This window comes from Phyllostomus hastatus, unplaced genomic scaffold (genome assembly GCF_019186645.2).
Source record: "Phyllostomus hastatus isolate PE091 unplaced genomic scaffold, TTU_PhHast_1.1 phas_scaffold_216, whole genome shotgun sequence".
In the NCBI taxonomy this organism is placed as follows: domain Eukaryota; kingdom Metazoa; phylum Chordata; class Mammalia; order Chiroptera; family Phyllostomidae; genus Phyllostomus; species Phyllostomus hastatus.
In genome coordinates this window covers 14,253,147-14,275,039 of record NW_025334018.1, presented here as the reverse complement: position 1 = coordinate 14,275,039, position 21,893 = coordinate 14,253,147, and the positions used below count along the sequence as shown (strand labels likewise).

Below are 21,893 nucleotides of genomic sequence, written 5' to 3'. Positions count from 1 at the left end.
GTGAGTGAGTGTGTGTGTGTGTGTGTGTGTGTGTGTGTGTGTGTGTGTTGGGGGAGACGAGGGGAGTCACTCTCCGCAGTAACACCTCCCACCGCTTCCCGACTCGCCACGCCCCCAGGCGGTGCGCGGTGCGGGGAGGGAGGGCCGCTAGCAGTGGAGAGGACCAGGGGTGGAACGGCGAAGGAGAGAAATGGCTCCGGGGCTTCCATTCTTTCTGCCGGACCCCCACCCCGGCCTCTGCTCCGCAAAGCCGCCCAGCTGTTTCTGATTCTTTCCTACTCGCAGCCCCGCCCCAGGGGGTGGGGGACCGAGGCACCGGGAGAGCCGGGGGAGCCGGAGCTCTGCTGAGTCCGGGCTGTAACGGGCCGGGAGTCCGCATCCGGTCCGCAGGTGTGCCCCCTCTGTTTCGGCCACCGATTACCGGTCCCCAGGCCGGAGGGAAGCAGCAGGGCCGGATAGGCGGACGGAAGCGAAGTCTAAAAGTTTTTTGGTGGGGTGGGGGTCGGAGGAACCGGGGCAACGAGCCCTAGAGGACAGAAGCCCTACCTGAAGCCGGCTGCCCAGGGCGCCCTGCTGGCACCGTTGAACAGGCAGTAGAGATTCTCCCGCCGCTTCCCGACTGTGCCCCTTTCACGGGAGCGCAGGAACGGAGAGAGGACCCGAGGAACTGTGCGCGCCCCCCGTGCTCAGCTCCAGTGTCACTGTAGGTTGGCGGACCGGGGGAAGTATCTGCAAGCCCCTGCTCCGCGCTCCCGGCCATCGCCCACGTTAGTTTGGGGCTGCCGAATGCAGGGCGCTAGGACCCGGTGGCGCGGTGTCGGATGGGACTGGGCGCTCTGGGCGCAGTGGGGCGCCGCTGCGCCCACCGCACCCCGCCGGAGCAGGTGGGGGAGCGGAGCGGTGCAGTGCCCCGGCGTCGAGGGGCGGAGGCGGCCGCCACACCTAGGGCGCAGCGGAGGGCCGGGGCTGCGCGGGCGGAGCCGCCTGGAGGGCCCCGCGTGTCCCCAGCTTCGGCCCCGCCCCGCGCCGTCCAATGAGAGCCCGCGGCCGGAGGGGCTGTCCGCACACTCTACCCGCAGCCCCACTCCGCGCCGCCGACCCCCTGACACCGCACCCCGAGCGAGCGCCGCCGTCGGCTTCCAGACACAGCTCGCTGCGTCCCTCTCCGGGACCCTGCTCCCCGACTCCTGGAGCCCAGGTGCCCCTAGGTCCCCGGCCGACCGCGAGCCTATGGCCCCCCAGGGGGGTGAGTAGGAGCAGCCTGAGTACCCCCAGCCGGTGCCGCGTCCTCGCCCCTCCGGGCCGCGCGGCAGGAGCCTTTGGGGAGCTATGCTGAAGCCGGGCGGTGCGGAGGACGCCGCGCAGCTCCCCCCTCGGCGCTCCCGCGCCCCTGTCCCCGCTCCCGCGCCCAGACCCGCGGCCCCCGACGGCTCTCGGGCTTCAGCCCGCCTCAGTCTTGCCTGCTTGCTGCTGCTGCTGCTGCTGACGCTGCCGGCCCGCGTAGACACGTCCTGGTGGTGAGTGCGGCTCGCAGGTTTGGGAGGGTGAGGCTCCGGGTCAGAGAGGCCGGAGGCGCCCGGAGGGAAGACACCGGTCCGGTCCCGGCACCCACAGCTCCGGAGACTAGGTCGCGCCTCGACGGAGTTAGGCACGTTCCGGGACGGGCTGTCACCGAAGTTGCGGAGGGACGCGGGCGGGCAGCAGCGAGGGCGATGGCGCGGAGGGGGGGGGCGCCTTCTCCTCCGGAGGAGGTGGGTGCGGGGTATTTGGAACAAGGACGCGGGTGGCGTAGGCTTTCCAGACCCCCAGGTACTGCGTCCGTGCTTCAGCTCAGTCCTTCCCGGGCACGAGCTGCCCTCCGAGGTTCTCTGGGGCGGACTCGGAAAGCAGTCACCTATCTGCGGCCTTGCAACGAGAACGCGTGATCGCCCCCGGTCGCCGCCCTGGGAGGTGGCGAAGGGGACGGCGCGCGATGGAGGAAGAGCCTCGCTAGTCCGCCAGCCCAGCAACGCCGCGCGGCTTCGGTGAGGCCGCAACTGCCCCATTAACTCCCACGATTAAAGCAAAACACTCGGGTTTGCGTAATTTAGGCATCTGTCTCCAGCGCCTGTCTTAAGGATGCCACTTGGAACTCTGAGATCCCCCTCCCGGCTTCCTTTCCCCGCCCCGACGACCCTCTCTGTCCCCTCCGAGAACTAGGGGCTCGTGGCGCCCCAGACCACCGAGACCCGGTCCGCAGACTCCCTGCAAGGCCTTAGACTCCGGACACTTCGCCAGAGGGCAGAGGAGCCACAGAGCAGTGCAGACCGGCTGGACGTCTGCAAGGCCCCTGCGCCCAGTGCCTGGGTGGCACTCGCCTTCCTCCTCCTGCGGAGCAGGGCAGCGGGGAGAGGTGGCCTGAGAAAGGGCTCAGGCTGCTCACCTCTCCTCTCCACCCCCAAGTGGCCTCTCGGGCTGCACCGTTGCTCCTCTCTGCCCACGCAGTGCCCCTTCCTCTCTTCCCTCTGCCCCTCTCCAGCCCTCCCCCACCCTATCGCCACCTCAGCGTGTGGTCTCCTCTCCCCTCGCGCCCTGCGGCTTTTCTCCTCCGGGCTCGGAATTTTGGCTGAAAGGATGAGGGGTAGCTGGCTGAGGGGCCAGCGAGCTTGGGCCGAAGATTCCTATCATTTCAAGATGCGTCTCTTGCTCGCCATCCCCACCCCCCACCCCCACCCCCCACCCCCCCACCCCCACCCCCCCCACCCCCCACCCCGTTTTCCTGTTTCAGAAAAATCTCTCTTTTGGATCTTTTTTATCTCTGCAGTGTTGGGGAAGGCAAGGAGGGGGGTTCTGGATGGGGGAGCAGGGAGGCCCATATCTTACATCTGGCTTGAAACATTCCTTTAGAAAGGGAAAGGGAAGAAGGGGGTGAGGAGAAAAGCCTTTCCAAGTTCAGAGGGAGCTCAAAGCCACCCTTTACCCTCAAGGGCCCAGTCTGGCTGGGGACATGCCTCTTCAGTGGCCCTGTAGAGAAAGGGTGAACGTCATTATCCATCCCAGATGGCAGCCTGCTTTTAGGGACTCGCGGTTCCTTCTTTCCAGTTGGGGGGGGGGAGCGCGTCTCGGAGACCATGTGGTACTCAGGTGAGGAAGTGTCAGTCAGCCTGGTGGTTTTAGCACCCTGGAGGTGGTTCCCCGAGACCCATCTGGAGTTCTCCCGGGTCGGAATTCTGTCCCTTTGGCTAGTCTCTCTCCCTTTTTCTTTCTCACTCTACTCCTCCTCCCCACGTGGTTCATATTAAAGATCTGGGGGAAAGCACCCTGGGTGGGAGAGCTAGCTGGGGAGGCAGGCGGGGGAGGCAGGGACTCAGCGGTCCCTGTGAACTTGAGGAAGGCGGCAGCGGGGCAGGCTGGGCAGTGAGTGCAGAGGCTATTTCCATCTCCTGGCCTCTTGCCCTCCCGCTGCAGGCCCAGGTGCCTGCTCCCTGGGCATCCCTTCGGGGATAAAGTGGAAAGCTGCCCTCTACAGGCAGGCCAGGCCCCCAAGGGCATTATCTCTTCCCCTTAGGGAGAAAACCAGCAAGGGTGGCATCCTGTACAACCTCTCGAGCAGACGCTGTGGACTACATGTGGGTCCACATTCCCTTCCGGAGCAGGTCAACGCTCTCCCCAGCGCACAGTCTGCTCTTCCTCACAGCCCTTCCCTTCCTCTCCAGCCACACCTTCCCTCTCCCACTTTATAACTGGAGGAGGAAATGATGTCTCTGCATAGTCTTTAACAGACAGAACAAGAAACAGGGGCTCCTGGCATGTGCTTCCCTGCTCCATTCTGCATTCTGCAGGGGCTTGGCTGTAGGGCATCGCAAGAGCCAGACGGAGTCATGGATTCACAAAAGGAGAAGAACAGAGTGGGGTAACAACATTAACATCGTTGTTGCCAACAGTGGCTGCCATTTACTGGGCCCTCACTAAGCTCCAGACACTAAGGCTAAACACTTATGCGCATCACTTTCTCCAATCCCTCCAGTGGTCCAGTGTGGCGGATACTACTGTCATCCCCATTTCACATACGAAGAAAGTGAGGGATAGGAAGGGAGGAGCAAGAAACTCAAGTTCAACCAATTCTGAAGTCAGATTGGCCTACTCCTGGTTAAGCCTCTCTTGCCCTTGGAATGAAAATGCATGTAGACTTTGGAGTCAGATGTCCTTGGTTCCCCTGGTTCTCTGACTAGCTCTGATGGATAGAGCTGAGTATCATCACTTATTCTTCCCGAACCTCAGTTTCTTCACCTGTAACATGGAGATCTCTCTCCCCCTCTCTCCCTCTCTCTCTCTCTCTTCCTCCCTCTCCTCTCTCTCAGGATCTTTGTGTAGAAAAATGTTTTGTAAACTGTAAGGTACCATATAAATGATGTTGTATTAAGAGATTCAGGGAGGGTAATGGCTTTATCCCTGTGCTCAAAGCCCTGTTGGGCTGGCCTGAACTGTGTGCCCTAGGGAACTATAAAAGGGGAAATCAGAAGAGGCTCCCTGGCCTCATTAACAAGACACGAACATAAACCATCTGCAGCTAGACTGGCGATGTCCGCAAGGAGTGACGCTGTAATTGAAGTGAAGTTTATGACTGGCTAAGGGGGAGAAGAGGGTTGGGGGTAAATCAGAGCGGTTAGGGTTTATTCAACAAGTAGTTATTGAGTACCTACTGTGTGCCACACACTGTTCTCGGCGCTGGGGATGCTGAAGTGAACAAAACAGACAAAAATCCATGCCTTCACGGAGCAGTGCATGCAGATCAGCTGGGGATGTCGGGAAAGTGCAGCTCCTCATCCGGTAGGCCTGGGATGGGGCCTGAGGCTCTGCACTTCCCGCAGATCCCCAGGTGATGCAAATACTGCTCTGGCGACCACACCTAGAGTGGCAAGGGGCTAGAGCGATAGATAGTAGGATGTGAGTCACTCTGTCAAAGGAAGGGATAGTCAGAGTAGGTGAAGAAAATCATTCTGAGGCCGGAAGCTGGGAAGGAAGTGAAAACTTCGGGGTGGGTAGAGAGAGCTAGAGTCAGGGGTATCTCACCACTACCAGCCCGTAAACATCTTGGTGCCCCTGACAGCTGGGCTAAGTGCCTGGCACATGGCAGGCATTTTGCGGGCATGTGTTGAGCTGAGAAGGAAATGGGCTGGGGCCCTGGCTCAGGCTCAGGGTCACTGATCAGCAGACAAGCACCCTGTTCTACAGAATCTTGAAGTAGCTACTTAGTGGGGTGGTAGGAGGAGAAACTTAATTATCTTCCCATCTCAGATACTGAACAGATGTTCCCACGCTCAGTGAGGATGTGACAAGGAGGACCAATGTGGGCTACAGCAGAGTGGATTTAAGTCAGACCACAGGAAGGACTTTTTGCCAGAGTTTGGCCTGCCTCACTCCAGACTGTCTCATGAGGGCTGGATGACTGGTCTCCCATTCCCATCTAACCCCCCTCTTCCCAAGCCCCAATAAAAAACAAACAAACACCCATTGCTTAGGGCAGTACTCAGGCTGCACTGGGGAAGCAGAATGGTGGTGAGACAGGGATGGGCTCCAGCTCCAACGGTCTTGAATCTCCAAACAAAGCACCGCGGCAGTGGGTGTAACTCCGGGCTGTGCGTCAGGAGGCCCTTTCCGGCCTGGCCCAGCCTGGGGTGTTTATTTTGTTTGTTCCTGGAAGCTGTTGCCCTGATGGACAGTGCTGTGGACGCTGATTCCATGGGATTTCTCAGAGCCGGCTCAGCCCGCTCCCCCTCCCCCGGGACAGATGGGCCCCATCAGCCCTGCTGAGGTCCAGAAGAGGCGAGCTTCAGCCCTCCTCGTGTTTGTTTTAGTTGGTATCACCAGTGGTGACCCGGTCTGTGGGTGAGGGTGGGGCGTAGGAATGGGGGGGAAGGGGCACATAGAGCCCAGGGCAGTCCGGCTTTGCCCCATTACCCACTGGCCACCCTCCCTCTCCCCACCCACTTCTAGGCCCATATGGGGCTCTTTCCCAAACCACAGGCTCATTCACAGCCCAAACCAAAATCTTTCCTGTCTGTGGCAGCTACTGCCCTCCGTGGCCCCCACCTGTTGCGAAAAGGGGCGAGGAGGCGTCCCTTGATGTGTTAGGACAGGAGAATGGAGAATTCCCAGCAAATCAGGAAGGTGCTGGGTGTTGGAGAGATAAAGGGGGCGTGAGAATTGGGTGAATGGGTCAGATCTCATTTGGTGGCCTTGTGGGGAGAAAAAGTGATGATACAGTCCTGCCTTCTCTGTGAAATGGTCTTCCCGAGGCTCGTGGTGGAGTCCAGGCCTAAATGTGGAGTCCAGTGTTTAAATGAAGAAAAAATATTGCCCGGAGAAATTTGAGAATGACTTTAGCAACCCACCCATCTTTTAGTAGCCTACCCAATGACCTTCTTAAAATAGTTCATATTGGGCAAACTGGGGACTGGAATATGGGGAGTGTCACTGTCTTGCTTCACCTTGGCCTTGGGCTTCCCACAGCAATAGTCCTCTGCCCATGCAGGACATCCTGCCCTATAGGCTGGGGAGGAGGGTTTGAAAGAATCAAGACTCATCAGCTACAAAAGGCCACAGGCCTGGAAATACAGCATAAGGGGAGGAGAGCTGGGAGTGGGGTCTTCCTCCCCAGACCTCTGGTTGGGAATGGGCAATTTAGCTGCACTGGTCTGACAAGGGCTGTAAACGTTACTCAGAGTTGCCCTCTGTGTCCCTGCTCGCTGGCCCCTCCCTGTCTCCATCCTTCTTCCTCAACCCGTGTCTTCACGGACCAACCATGCAGGACATGCCTCTTACATGTGGGTGTAAGAGTGTTATCTCAGACTCTCGTTTTGTTAGTTTATTTTTCCATGAGGCTCTTAATGTTTATTAAATAAACAGGCAATGGGTTTAATGTGACATGCCCACAGCTTTTTGTGTATGTGACACAGCCTGGCCTGCGTGCTGAGAGTGTGTATCACTTTGGCCTTTGGCTGGGGAACTCGTGATGCTGGGAGACCACTCAATTACTCTTTGCAACTATATAACTACTTCTCCAGAGCTTGTGGGGACTGGTTCTACCCATCAGCCTCAGGGAATGTGGGCTGGGAAAGGGGAAGGAACCACTCCAAGGTCTGAATGCCAAAACTTTCCCCTCCTTAGTCCTCTCCTGCTGCAGAAAAGGGGCCCAGATGCTCTGACAAGACCATCTCCACCTTGCAGGTACATCGGGGCACTGGGGACCCGAGTGATCTGTGACAATATCCCGGGTCTGGTGAGCCGGCAGCGGCAGCTGTGCCAGCGTTACCCGGACATCATGCGCTCGGTGGGCGAGGGTGCCCGAGAGTGGATCCGAGAGTGCCAGCACCAGTTCCGCCACCACCGCTGGAACTGCACCACCCTGGACCGGGACCACACTGTCTTTGGCCGCGTCATGCTCAGAAGTAGGGGCCTCTTCCACCCTACCCAGCGCCTCCTTCCCGTCCTATGCTTGGGGTGCTGAGTGGATAGGGGAGGTGTGATCTCCTCTCCCTGTCCTATACACTACTTCATAATCAGAGAAACGGTTGTGGGCACAGCCCAGGATACAGCTGGGAGCAGAGCCTCAGGACTTTAGATATGCAGCCAGAGGCCCCTCTAAGTCCCAGTGTTCTGGGATGATGGGACAAAGCAGCAGCATTCCCGAGTGCCTCCCTCTTTCTTCTTCCCTTGCCTGTCCCTCCCCAACCCCCAGTGTGTGGGTCTCCGTGCACTGCCAGGCTGAGGACCAGGTTCTCATCACCACAATCACTGCCCTCACTCCGATACTCCAGACACTACAGTGATGGAGCACGGGATAAACAGAAAGGTGATATGTAAACATTTGGAGAGTTTGCGGTTTGGCCCCAGCTCAGCAAAAAAGGGCTAAGCAGAGCTAGACGACGGTAAACTAGGAGAAAGGGAATGAGATGGGAAACCAGAAGTATCAGAGGGACAGGAGTGAGGATTCATCAGTCCTCGAGAGCAGGGAAGGGAGGAAGCAGGCAGGGGAAGGTAGCCTATCTCTCCAAAGAGGCTGACCCCCCTGGGCTGGGGTCTCCGCTGTTGGGGAACTGTCCAGCAGAGTGGGCCTGAAAAGGCGTGGACTGGGGACGAGGGCAGGCGCAGCTGAGCGAGGGTTGGCACTCCGTGGGAGGCGACAGTTCACCTGAAACTTTTTCATGGGTGGATCCAGGGAGTTTGCAAGGAAGCAAGAGTACAGGTTAGCCCAGGAAGTCAGCTGTACAAAGAAAGAGACAGACAGTAGTGAGGGGTAGGGCAAGGGGTCAGCTGTTCCGGAGAATGATCTAGGAAGGGAGGGGCAATTTAAATAAAGAACGTGCTGGGGCTGCTCTAGGAAAGAAAAGAGAAGAGAAATTTCAGCTGGGGGTTCTGTGGGCTGAAGAAGGGGACCTTCCTGAGACACACTTGCACCCCCCTCTCTCTAGGTAGCCGGGAGGCAGCATTTGTATATGCCATCTCATCAGCTGGGGTGGTCCACGCTATCACCCGTGCCTGCAGCCAGGGTGAACTGAGTGTGTGCAGCTGTGACCCCTATACCCGTGGCAGACACCATGACCAGCGTGGGGACTTTGACTGGGGTGGCTGCAGCGACAACATCCACTATGGTGTTCGCTTTGCCAAGGCCTTCGTGGACGCCAAGGAGAAGAGGCTTAAGGATGCTCGGGCCCTCATGAACTTACACAACAACCGCTGCGGCCGCACGGTCAGTATTCACAGCTACGCCTGTGTGCTCCTGTTTGCTGGGGGTGACCGGGTGTGTGCTCATGGACTAGATGTGAAGGTGGAAGTGCTGAGGGCTTCTGGGTTCCTTCCAAGTGCCCCAACCCCCTGGACAGGACCAGTAAATGCAAGGGAGCTTGGGAATGCCTAGGTTCAGCCAGATGCATAGAGTCTTCATGAAGTGGAAAGTAGGGACAGGTGGAGAAAAGGAGGGAAATAACTCTTTAAGCAGGAAAAAGCGTACTTCCACAAAGACTGAGGAGGATGAGGGCTTGCTCCAGTCAGCCCACTGGTACCTGAGCACCTCCCATGTGCCCAGTCCTATGCTGGAAAAGGACATGCTACAGAAGCAGAAGGCATGGTACCTTGAACTCCAAAATACTCGATGTGCTAGCATACTGTAATCACCAACAGAATTCTGTGGCCCTAAAGTTCAAACAGCCTATCATGAAAAGAAGAGCATTGTAGATCCAAGAAGGCTTCCTGGAAGAAGAGGTTCTTGAATTTGATCAGGAAGAATGGGTGGGATCTGATGGGGGAAAGAACGACCAATGGCCAGCCAAGACCAGGTCCTGCAGACCTCAGAGCACTCGTGTTTTTAGTTCAAGGGATGACTAAAGTGCCCTGCCTGGCTGCCTCTCCCTTACCTGCCTGCCTCCCTCCCTCCCAGGCTGTGCGGCGGTTTCTGAAGCTGGAGTGTAAGTGCCACGGCGTGAGTGGCTCCTGTACTCTGCGCACCTGCTGGCGTGCACTTTCAGACTTCCGTCGCACAGGTGACTACCTACGGCGGCGCTATGACGGGGCTGTGCAGGTGACAGCCACACAAGACGGTGCCAACTTCACAGCAGCCCGCCAAGGCTATCGCCGTGCCACCAGGACTGACCTCGTCTACTTTGACAACTCCCCAGACTACTGTGTCTTGGACAAGGCTGCAGGTGAGTAGGGAAAGCAGGTGGGGACGTGGAGACCTAGTGCCAGCACCCCTGAGTAGTCATGGTTTGTTCATCCTCAGGAGTTAGGGAGGGGATGCTGTGGGAAGAGTCAGTCTCCTCCTGACATGAAAATCTTGGAAGGAGATCGATGACTGATGACTCGGCCTGCCAGCCAGTGCTGCCCAGTCAGAGAGGAGAGGCCGCTCAGCACCTGCAGGCCTGAGGTCCGTCTGATATACAGAAGTGAGAGAAACTGCTCAGTGACTGCCGAATGAGTCACCTGTTCTCAGTACCGAGCAATGTGTGGGCCACACAGAAGCCTAAGATGCAGCCCTAAGTCTCCGGCTTTTTACAATCTAGCTAAGGAATAAGACGTAATAGGCAGACAGATGTAACGGGCAAAAGACAGATGACTAGAGAAATCGAGAAGCTGGTTTGAAAACGTGGAATGTAAGCCGTTTCCGAAGTGTGGGGATTATCTGGATCGCTGGAGAGAACAGGCAGATATTGTCCACGCAGAAGCAGAATGGTAGGTGGTACGTGATCGGTTCCAGGAACAGGGAGCAGATTAATCTGACTGAGTGAAGATTTCCGATAAGGGAGACTAGAAGTAGAAGGATGGTTGGGATCAGACCACAGATGACCTTGAAAGGCTCTATCCAGTGTGCTGCCATTGAACACTAACGTGGAGCTGGGGAAGCAAGGAAAGAGGAGCACCCTACCAAGGCTGGCCACTGGCAGGAAGCAGCAAATATCTGTGACAGGTATTTGTGGTGCAATTCTTGGGGATGCTGGAAGGTGATATGGTATTACCCCAAGGAATGGAAGTTACCATCTCGGGTCCGATCTCGGGTTCAGATAGGGTAAACTGGACCAACGTGCAATGCCCCAAGCGGCTCTTCCCCTGGTGACTCCTGGACTCCCAGACTCAGCCTCAGCAGGCAGGACTTGGGTGAGGTGGAGTAAAAAACCTCAGCTGTCTTTGGAACTGTTTTCTTTTTTCTTTTAAAGATTTTATTTATTTACTTTTAGAGAGAGGGGGAGGGAGGGAGAAAGAGAGAAACATCGATCAGTTGCCTCTCATACACACCCTGACGGGGGACCAAACCCACAACCCAGGCACGTGCCCTGACAGGAAATCAAACGGGTGCCGTTCCGCTTTGCGGGACGATGCCCAACCAACCGAGTGAACCACCCTGGTCAGGGCTTTGGTGCTGTGTTTTCACCCATCACTGTCGTTGCTGGAGAGTCAAGTGGTTCAGAGCAAACCTGGGCACAGAACCTGAGTGGAGCTTTACCCACGTAACAGAGAAAACAGCCCGTGTACTTTACAGGGTGCTGAGACAGAAAGGTTGAGGGAGCCCGTCTGATTCCCCCAGTGATTTCCTGTGGTATAATCGAGAGGACTACTTTCCAAATGCCCGGAAGTCATTCCATCACATCCTAGGTGTAAGCCTACGCTAGCTAACTACCACACCTAGCATGCCCCTTTGGGGAAGGATCTTTGGAATTAGGAGGGAGGTGAGTCACATACGTGTTTTCTCAGAGGCATAAAATTAAGTCTCATAAAAGCCAAAGTGGGGCCTGGAATTCAAAGGGTCCAAGTCATCCCAAAGGGAATATGGAGCCAGGAATTCCCTTCAAGGCAGTACTGTCCGACTGAATCTTCTGTGATGACAGAAACGTTCTACATCTGAGCTCTCTAACACAGTAGCCACTGAGCTACATGTGATTACTGAGTATTTGAAATACAGCTAGTGTGACCAAGGAATTAAGGTTTAAAATTTATTTAACTTTAATTACCTTAAGTCTAAGTGATCTTATTTGGTCAGTGGCTACTACACTGGATGTCTCAGCTCCGGAGGGTGGAAGAGACTTCTCATGCACAGGAAGGACTTAAGACCCAACTCCTGCAGTTAGGAGAACAGTACACATAGAAGACCTAGTCGGCCACACCCTGCAGCAGTGGTCTTCTGACATTGTAACTTGTACCTTCCTATCATTGAAAAAATTTGAGCATGCACCTCTCATATGTGTATATTCACTTATGAATTATATCTAGGTTCTGCTGTACTAATATGTACATTATAAAACACAATAGCCCTGGCTGGTATGGCTCAGCGGATTGAGTGCCAGCCTGCGAACCAAAGTGTTGCGGGTTCAGTTCCTAATCAGGGCACATTACCTGGGTTTTGGGCCAGGTCCCCAGTAGGGGGTACATGAGAGGCAACCACGCATTGATGTTTGTCTCCCTCTCTTTCTCCTTCCCTTCCCCTCTTTAAAAATAAATAAATAAAATATTTTTTAAAAAACACAATACAGAATAGGTATATTTAAATCGATAGAGTAAAGAACACAAATACAGAAGCTCTAGCATTTTCCTCCCGTATCCCAGTAGGATATGCAGACTCCTGCTATAGAAGTCAGTTAATTTACTCCCCCCTTGAACTCCCAGGCTAGCCACTTTCCCATCTCTGGGAGAGGGTTGAGGAGATACTGTCTAGGATCCATCCCGTCCAAAATTCTATCATTTTATGATCTGTTGTCAGGATCTCCTTTGCCAGAATCAGGCAGGATGAGGTCCTGAGCATTTTCTGTGCATGGAGAAACACCACCCCTGCCCTTCAAGAGTCCCCACTGCCAGGGTAAGGCAAGGGATATTCGTCAGGAGTTCCTTAGGGGTATGCCTCCCCCGTGTCAAGATACTCAGTTCACCTCCTGGTTTGAATAGAGATTGTAGAGATCACACAACAGTCCACTGAGTTAGATGCTATTATTATGCCTATTTTCATATGAGAAAACTAAAGACCAGAGGGATGAACTGACTTGCAAATCACATAGCTGAAAAGTGGCGAGCGTGGGATTTAAACTTAAACACTCTGACACCAGGCGCATGCTTTTCACAGCCATACTACACTACTTTCCTGTGCAGTGCAACTTAAAGATATAAACGAAGGACCAAAATGCCAACAAGTGGTAGCTGGATCAGAGTTGTGGCAGGACTTTCTGGAAAAGATACATGATAGGCTATTTTTAAAACTTCTTATTACAGAAAAATTCAAACACACATTAGAGAGTCTTCACCTGGCTTTGACAATGACACATGCCTCAAGGCCAAGTTTTGAAGAGGTCTAGGAGTGTGCGTTGGCAGGGAGGGCACTGCTGGTGAAGCCAGTGGTCTCCGGGCAGTCCCTGCGGTGGGAGGAAACTGGCCTAGGGTGGAGGGCCGGGAGGGGATGATCAGGCCGGCCAGTGGGGTGTTTTCAGGAGAAGAGATTCTTCAGGGTTTCCTGGTAAGCATGCAGGTAAGGGAACTCAGAGCAGCTGGAGTGAATAAGCGCCAACTTGGTTCTCACTGTCTCTCTTCCCCAACCCAGGTTCCCTGGGCACTGCAGGCCGTGTCTGCAGCAAGACATCGAAAGGGACAGACGGTTGTGAAATCATGTGCTGTGGCCGAGGCTACGACACAACTCGAGTCACCCGGGTCACCCAGTGTGAGTGCAAATTCCACTGGTGCTGTGCTGTGCGGTGCAAGGAGTGCAGAAACACTGTGGACGTCCACACCTGCAAGGCCCCCAAGAAGGCAGAGTGGCTGGACCAGACCTGAACATATAAATACCTCACTCATCCCTCCACTTCAAACCTCCTGACTCGAAAGCACAAGATCTTTGCATGCACACCTTCCTCCACCCTCAACCCTGGGATGCTATAGCTTCTATTTAAGGACTTGGAGCATAATCCGGAGGGACTCTGGTGTCCTGGCTGGTTCCCGAGCCCTGGGAAGGAGTTGACAGGGAATGTGAGAAACCAAGCAGCTCTCTGACTGCCTGCTCTGGAGGTCAGAAGCGATCTTCAGAGCAAATGAGTTGCACTAAAGCACACAGTCAAGGCTCATGTTTCTCTTCCCCTGCGCTGGCTTCCTGACACTCGTGTGTGTGCATGAGGAAGGATACCTGGAGAGAGCTTCCTTTCATTCCCACCTGGCTGAGAGTGGATGGGACAGAGATGAAACCACATTATCTCTTCCCTGGGTCAGTTTGAGCAGACTTCCGTGTACCCCAAAAGAAACTCTTAGGCTACAACATTCGTCCATTATTGAGAGTTAGATGAGAGTTAGCCACAGTGGACAAGGTTCCATTCATATGCTCATATGTTTATCAACTGCTGTGTTTTGTTAAGGGAAAAAATTATATAACTATACAAACATACATTCTCTTCCGATCTCTCCCCCCTTTTCAGTCTGTATCAGACAGCACTGGCCCTTTTGCTCACTGGCTGCCTGGTCAAAGTGAGGGCATGCCATGGTACCCATGCCTGCCAGATCATTAGAATACCCAGAACATCCTGAGGAAGCAGATGTAGTAAGTCTGTCTAGGCCTTGGAATTTTATTTTTTAAACTCTCCATGCATTTAAACTCTACTGCATTTCCATGCATTCCTCTGGTGGTCAGCAGGTTGAGGGAATACGGAGAACAAGATGCACGACGTGTGGAGGTGGGAGAGGGGAGCAGTCCTGATCTCAAGGGCCCACCCGAGGCACCAGTGCACAGCAGGCGGGCAGAGAGCTCTTGCTCTGGCAGTTTGCAGGAGAGGATCCTCACCTTTGAGGCTGGGAGCGGGACCCAGTGACTGTAGAGGGAAAGAGAGCAGGGCCTTGGGGCCAAAGTGGTAAACGGCTTAGAAAGCAGCCTTTCCCCATTTATTCAACAAATCTTTGTTCAGTCAGTGACTCTCCCAGTCCTGGTGATCATCGTTGTTCATTCTGTGTTTGGCTTCAATAGGGAGTTCCTTCTAGGCTACTACCCACTGCCTAGCTAAGCTTGCAGTCACCGAGTCTCCAGAGATAGCAGATAGTCAGTGAGAGGGTATGACACTGTGATGTCCTATTTTTATGTGATTTGAACAGTGATTATTTATCTCTTGCCTGCTGACATTTTAAAGGAGCGGAGTAGTGTAGAAATTTGCAGTTATAACAGACATGGGTTGGAATCACAGCTGTTTTTGATATTTTGAAGCAAGATACTCAAATTCTCTGAGCCACTATCTTCTCATCTATAAAATGACAGTATGAAACTATCTTAGATACTAAGTTTTAATTATGCCTCAAACTCCAGCCAACAGACACTCTTACCAAAGCCCCTTAACTGGTCTAGCCCATCAAGACTTACTTCAGAACAATAAAGTATTGACAGCAGGCTGTGGATTAAGGAGCCTACACAAGGAATTCTGAATACAGCCATGCCCCCCTTCCCCAGTTCCTCTCCAACATCCCTTGGGGTCCTTGCATGTTTGTGGAACAGCTTCACTCTGCACAGGCAGCAGAAGGGAGCCATAGCTCTGGGCCATGGGGGCAGATTTATTTGGATGATAGGACTAATATTTGTGTAACCTGCTGAGACCTGTGTGGGAGAGTTTGGGGTGGTTTTTCTTTTGGCGAGGGGGTTTGCTCCGATTTCACATCCATTAACACAAAACATGAGCTAGTCAGGGCCCTTGTGGTCTGCGGTGAGGGGATTCCTGTGGAGAAATAGGACGGAGTGAGTCAGGCCAGGGGAATGTCTTCCTCGCGGAGTGGAGTCAACTGGATAACTGATGAGCCAATGGTGGGATTAGGGAGGGGGAGACTGGAGGGGAAGAGAAGAGCTTCTGACATCTAGAGCTGGGATTAAGAGGAGGAAAGTCCTAGGGTAGTGGGAAGGTGAGAGGGTTGGAGTCGGTGTGAACTCAGGAATAGAGTTAACCGAACTTACGGGAGGGTGCCATCTCGTGTGCCGGGTCCCTGGGCGAGCCTCGGGTCCCAGCTAAGCCCTGCTCTCACAAGGACATCACCCCGCTGCAGCAAGAATGGTTTCCCACGGGAAATCAACCTGAGTTTAATCTACCTGTGCTCTCGTGTCCGTCCTTTTTCGGTTCTTCCCTCGGGGAAGGAAGCCGGCCTCTTCTGGCATCTAATACTGCTCTGGGCTTTTCTCTGGGCTCCCAATTCTAATCCATAAAGACCCAAGTTTTGTGTTTTCCTATGACTGGTTGAGACACGAGTGAGCTGTCCAGAAAGCAAGAAGTTTGAAGAGTGAGGTGGACAGGGAGAGACAAGAGGTCCATGTGAGCCCCACTGCAGAGGTTATGTGGCTCCAAGAAGGAATGACAGCCAAGCAATTAATTTTTCCTCTTACTCCTCAGCTTGCTTCTGCATTCCGATTGGCTTTAGACAACTGGCGTCCATTCTGTGCTATACAAACAGAAACTAATTTATTTGGAACAAGCAGCAAAATGAGAACTTCCTTTGGTGTAGTCAGGGCTCCACTTAGTTCTGCTGCTACTCACTCACTGCCTTTAATAGCACCCTCCCGCCACCTTCCCCTATGCAACAGAGGTCTGTCCCTCACACCAGCAGTCTCTTAGCCCCTCTCCTCTCTTCCAGTCCTTCCTATGGGTTCTCTTTTCTTTTAACTTCTAATGTTTAGGTATGATGCAGGCAGAAAGTGCTATTTGGATACAAAGTTAACTGAAGAGACATTATCCTTTAAGGATCTTGGAAGCTTTTTTTTTCTTTTTTCTCTTTTTTTAGATTTTATTTATGTTTTAGAGAGTGGGGAAGGGAGAGAGAAAGAGAGAGAGAGAAATATCAATGTGTGATTGCCTCCTGCATGCTCCCCACTGAGGATCCGGCCCACAACCCAGGCATGTGCTCCGACTGAAAATGGAACAGCCCTTTGGTTCGCAGGCCAGCACTCAATCCACTGAGCCACACCAGGCAGGGCAAGGATCTTAGAATCTTTTAGAGAAGGCATGTGACTGAAGAATCTCAGCTGTACAATGTGTAGCCAGGTTCTCTTATGTAAAAGTAAGGATGCCAGCCTTAACTGCACCCTGAAGGTAAAAGCCAACCCGTGTCATCATTGCCAACCTGGATTAACAGCACTAATCCATACTCTTCCTTAGAGTGATGCTGGAAAAATGCACCCAGGGACTTGAGATTATTTTAAAGAATCAAACATTGCCTGGCCTTGAGGGTCTGTTTGCAGAAAGCCTTGTAGGTCTGACTCATGACCACTCACAGCCTCATTTCTCCTCCTCCCTTTTGCAGAGAGTAATTTCTTCCCCTTTCTCTCACCTCCCTCAGCAAGAACACCAACCGCTAAGCCCTTGCCAAATTCTCAGACCCACTTAGAACATTGGCTTAATATAAGAGAGATAATTAGAATTTTTCCCCTCCGCCTTTCCGAGTTTTTATTTCAATGCCCTCAGTGGTCACAGGGCAGAAGACCAAAGGAGGACATATTTCTCATCCCCGGGAGGCTGTCGGCCTCGCTCCTGCAGCCAAATTACAGCACCAGAGAACAATGTGATGCATTCCTGGGCAGGTTGGTGGGACCCTGGGCGCCTGGGCCTTGTGGAGAGAGGTGCCAGACACAGAGCTCTCCGTAAGCAATCCTGCAGAGCCGCCCCCTGGGTGCAGAAATGAAATACGGGAGAGCTTTGCATTACACAGAGACCTATAGCTCACACCTGGTTATTGATGGCCTTGGTGGAGGCCTCTGCCCCCACCCTCCACTTAGGAATTGCTTGCTACTATGGGGGTTGGGCATCTTTGAAGCAGTGTTGGAAAACTAGAGATGCTTCCTTTTCACACTTTGCCCTCCCCATCTGTACACAACTGTGAGGATACACACACACTGAAGTGCACATATACGGACACACATAAACGTATGTGGACATACACAGTTTTTCTCATTCTAGTCATCCTCCCTCTCCCCAACAGTAAAAAAAAAAAAAAAAAAGAAAGAAAGCAACTAGACTTCAATCAAATCCTTTAAAAATCATACCAACAACAGAGGGTAAGCGATAACCAAGCAATATTTAAAAGTCACATTGTTAACATGCAAGCAGCTGTTTGGTTTGAGGACTGGCTGTCCACTGGGAGTGGCAGGGGAAGGAGGCAGAAAGGGATCAACAATGGACAATTATCACCCAAGCAAAGGGTCAGAGACTCCTCGGGGCTGATTCACTCTGGAGACAGCAGGATTGGTGGCCTATGTGCCGTGGGCAGGTCCTACCTCTCAGGACCTGTTGTTGTTTTTAACTCTTGTTAGGTTAGAAAGCGGGACAGCTTTGGCTTTCCAGAGACAATCTCCCCAAGAGAGGTATTGGAGAGGAGCAAGCAGTAGCTTTCCTAGGGCAAATATGTCACAGTTACTGCTTCACGAACTGAAATTTCCCAAGCGTTCTTCTCTCTGGGTAACTGGCAGGTTTCAGGCAATAGTGGGGTGTCAGTAGTATCCTGCCCCTGACCCCACAAAGGGATAGAAGAGAGGGAGTGTTTATAAGCACATTTTCCTACTTCCCTTTCATGACTTAAATGATCTCTCAGCATCTTTATGCCTATTCCTGCTTTACTTAAGATGTTCTAGTCAACCTGGATTTGAGAAAGAAAGGCAAGCATTCCCTCCTTGCCCCGCTAACTCTGAACTATCTTGGCTTAAAATTTGCCTTTGCTCACTTCCACTCTGCCTGAGTTTATGGATGGAACAGCTGGACACGGGAGTTCCCTTTCTTTGACCAAAGGAGCCAAAATCTGCTGACTTTATGTCAGTACCACCAGCCCCTGTAAGCAGGCCTGACCAAAGAGAAAGGCTGAGCTGAGTACAGAAAAAAGGAATCCAGTTTAATCCACAGCTGTCCTATTTGACAACGTTCAGGGTAGGGCTTCTCCAAGAATAAATGTGGGACATTCACGAAAAGCTTTTTTATGAACAAAATGCGTTAGCAGATACATAATTCGCAACCAAATCCATGAGGGAGGAGTTACACTCACTGCACAGGTGCTGTGCAGAGAGGCTCAGTGATTTGTCCAAGGTCACGTGGGCATTGAGTGGCTCAGCCAGAACTTAAACCTAGGGCTTAGGACTTCAAGTCCTGGTTGCTCCTCAGAGACTGAGGACGCATAGGGCTGGAGGCACCACAGTCCCAGCACCTTCAGAATAAATTAATACAAATATTCTAGGAGGGTGCATCTGAGCAGAATTTACAAGAGGAATGGACTAGGCTTTCTCTAACCTCATCAACGCATCCCCTTTTTGCTATTTCAGCCACAATTACCACCACCACCACCACATGATCACTGTACTAAGTAGTCCACATTTAATCAACTCTGCCTCTTAGTTTTTTCTGTTTTTTTTTAGAGCTCTTAGTTCTTTCTATTCCTTTTTTCTTCTTTTAAATTTATAAAATATTTTATTTATTTTTAAAGAGAGGGGAAGGGAGGGAGAAAGGGAGAGAAACATCAATGTGTGGTAGCCTCTCACATGCCCCCAACTGGGGACCTGGCCTGCAACCCAGGCATGTGCCCTGGCTGGGAATTGAACCAACACTCAATCCACTGAGCCACACCAGCCAGAGCCTTTTTTTTCTCTTTAAATTAACACTTAACCATTTGTTTTAGTTTATCTGGTCCTTTTAAAGTGATGCTAAAAGTGAAGACAATAGAAGTAGTCATGAGAAGCCACGTGAGGAAGTTAAGGCTTTGGGCTTTTAAAGTATGCATTAGAATTTCCTATGGGACATCATTCTTTTTAAGAATGCTGTCAACCGTGGGTTGAAAGAATGAACAGGGAATGACAGGGCTAGGAAAGAATGAACAGGGAATGACAGTACTAAAAAACCATCCCACCCCAGGCCAGATGCCTACTCACAGCCTAGTAGAGGTCCTGGGACCTCTAGCTGAGACAGATAATTTATCTCCACCAAGGCAAGGAATACCTACCCTGCAGAGAAACCCCTGCAAGATGAGGCAGACAACAGATTTTCACTTGATCAAAAACTTTTGCTGCTCTCAACCCTTCCTCCTACCCTCATTCAAAATGTGGGCTTCTGTTTAGATCCAAGACAGTGAGACAAAGCAGCTCCAAGACGGTGTGTGCAAGGGGAGCCCTTCCCTGTGCAACCCTGGAATGCATTTTGTTAGAGATGGCAGAAGTCCTCACATACCCCACCTATCCCACCCCTGCGCCCCAACTGGGAAGGCAGGAGGGAAAGCTGCAGGAACGCAGTGTTCATCAATCACAGACCTGGGATGCTCTGCCATCCTGCCCTGGGCCCCCAGTAGAGCTGGAGGAAGAACACCTCGTGAAAACAGTCCACCTATCGGCAGGATTTGTCCCAGAGCAAACCTTACTTCTTGGTCCATCGATCTTGGCTCTCACTGCTTTCCCTGCTTCCCACCCCCACTGCCTCCGCATGTGGGCTCAGAAGTCATCATCTGAAGAATTCCATTGCTCACCTCCTGCATAACAGCACAGCCCCATGAGGCCGCACACCAGATGGAGGGGATAAAAGTACGAGGTCATGGCTTCTAGCAAGAGGCTTTTTCTTAAACTAACCCTGACTCCTGGAAAAGAGGCAGAGCAGGAGAGTGTCGGCTGAGCTGTTGACGACAGCAGCTCATAGGTCTTGTGTAAAAAGGAAGGAAAAAGCTAAGTTGGCTTTCAGTGGAAATTTCCCTTACTCCCATCTCCAGATCTACTCCTGGTTTCACATCTACTTCTTGAAGGTGTCTGAGTAGAATGCAGAGAATGTCCAACCAAAGGGTGAAATCATTCCCGATTGTAGGGACCTATTCAGCAGGCCGCCACACACACGCTGAGGAGGAGGCCAAGCCCTGAGCTCATGCCCTGTTTCTCCAGGAACACAGCCATGAGGTGAAGGGAAAGGGTACGGAAAGTGGACTAGAACCCAGGGGGAATGTTAAAGGTTGTCAGTGGGACTTCGAAATGCTTGTGTGTAATAAACACAGACAAGGGGGTGGAGGAGGAGCATCATTTCTAGAATCATTATGCATCCGATGACGGCGTACAGAAGCAATAATTACAAAGAAACGGTTTAACAGACTGAGAAGTCTCAGAATTCAGGAATCAGGTGAATGGGATTTCAGAATCAGGCCTTCTGAAATCAGGCCTTCTACAACAGTTAGCTTTTGAGTTGGATTTTTAAAAGATAAGGTATGGACAGGTTGAGGGCAATCAGAGGAACACATTCTAAATAGAAACTGGTTTACGCTGAAACTTAGAAGCAAGAATGTGCAAGCAATATATAAGGAATTTCAAGCAAGTACATATTATATACACTGGGGAATACGGAGAAATTAGAATGCTGAGATCAGGACTTAAATAATGCGAGGTGACTGTATGTGCCTAGACTGTCAAAAGGTTCAGAGTCCCCTACAGAGATACACAGCACCTTGATCTATGTCAGCAAACACCAGGGCACCTATGGGAAAGCACAAATGACTCCATTTGTTACACATATAGGGACTAAAAGAGAGCTACCCTATAAAGCCCAACAAAATGTGAAGTATCATTAACTACAGCTCCCTATCATTTGAGATTCTGGGCTAAATAAGAGATATCAAATATCCTATCCAGAATCATGTTTACAGGATTATAAATCAAGCCAAACTCTTAAGAAATTAGAATGCAAAAAAGAAATAATTTCAAATAGAACATGCATGCTTCTTTCCCTTACTCCCAAACTTAAACTTAACAGGTCTCCCGTATCCCATTTGGCATGTTGGGCTCTTGTAGCTGGCAAACTCATCACACCTGAGGCCATGGTGAACAGGAGGAGGGCTATGAAAGCACTTTGGGGACTGCAAAACCAGTTCACTAATAAGTGGGAAGACAGTTCTTGTGCACTACAGGCTGCTAGAGCAGCAGCCAAAGACAAGAGACGAATTCCAATTTCATGATTTTCAATTAGGTCCCTGGCTTCCTGCATGTGTTGAAGGTAAAACAGCTATCCATCAGGCTTCTGTCATACTTCCTAACTGAACTTCCCCAGCCTCTGAGGACAAAAAACACAAGGACAACCCTGTACCTCCACAGCACTTTCCTGGTGCCGCTTTCAGAGAGAGTATTGGAATATATATTTTATATTTATGAATATTAAATAAGCCAAAATGTGAGTAGTGTCCTAAGTTTCTGTTTTACTTAACTGGCATGATTTGGTACTGGAAGGGAGGCAGCCACTTAACAGCGATAGCACTTATTGGTATCATCTGAGTTTTTACCTCCTTCCCTAGGCAGTTTACAAAAGGTGATTTCTGAAACCCTTCACAACAGAAAAAAGCTCAAGGGTTTACATTCAACAGTGACACGACTATGAATTCATTAAGAAGCATGTTTCAGGTTGCACTATAATTTCCCTATGTAACATAAA

At 52.0% G+C, this 21,893-nt stretch overlaps 2 protein-coding genes across 5 annotated transcripts in view; one reads left to right on the top strand and one right to left on the bottom strand.

Annotated features, from left to right (window-relative positions):
• Nucleotides 1-375: 375 nt before the first annotated feature.
• On the top strand, nucleotides 376-13,888 carry WNT2B (Wnt family member 2B). Of its 2 annotated transcripts, none has more exons than XM_045816794.1 (5): nucleotides 376-390; nucleotides 7,210-7,430; nucleotides 8,454-8,731; nucleotides 9,419-9,683; nucleotides 13,058-13,888. In XM_045816794.1, exons 2-5 carry the CDS (start codon nucleotides 7,304-7,306, stop codon nucleotides 13,285-13,287), a joined length of 900 nt encoding a protein of 299 aa, XP_045672750.1. In that variant the 5' UTR covers nucleotides 376-390; nucleotides 7,210-7,303; the 3' UTR covers nucleotides 13,288-13,888. The 2 variants fall into 2 exon arrangements, with proteins under 2 accessions (XP_045672750.1, XP_045672749.1); XM_045816793.1 differs by lacking the exon at nucleotides 376-390 and adding an exon at nucleotides 894-1,517.
• Nucleotides 12,981-21,893, bottom strand: part of ST7L (suppression of tumorigenicity 7 like) — a 74,907-nt gene continuing 65,994 nt past the window's right edge. For 2 of the 3 annotated variants that reach the window (XM_045816788.1, XM_045816792.1), the window contains exon 15: nucleotides 13,940-14,309. In XM_045816788.1, the coding sequence (XP_045672744.1) occupies nucleotides 14,091-14,309 (219 nt within the window). In that variant the 3' untranslated portion in view covers nucleotides 13,940-14,090. Of the gene's footprint in view, nucleotides 13,083-13,939; nucleotides 14,310-21,893 lie in introns of those variants that run through there. The other variant, XM_045816789.1, reaches the window with a different exon arrangement.

Excerpts from the sequence above, each read along its gene's own strand:
- WNT2B (XM_045816793.1), top strand. The coding sequence starts at position 1,330 with ATGCTGAAGCCGGGCGGTGCGGAGGACGCCGCGCAGCTCCCCCCTCGG. Across the intron at positions 1,518-7,209 it reads CGCGTAGACACGTCCTGGTG|GTACATCGGGGCACTGGGGA; the intron begins GTGAGTGCGGCT and ends TCCACCTTGCAG. Across the intron at positions 9,684-13,057 it reads TGTCTTGGACAAGGCTGCAG|GTTCCCTGGGCACTGCAGGC; the intron begins GTGAGTAGGGAA and ends TCCCCAACCCAG.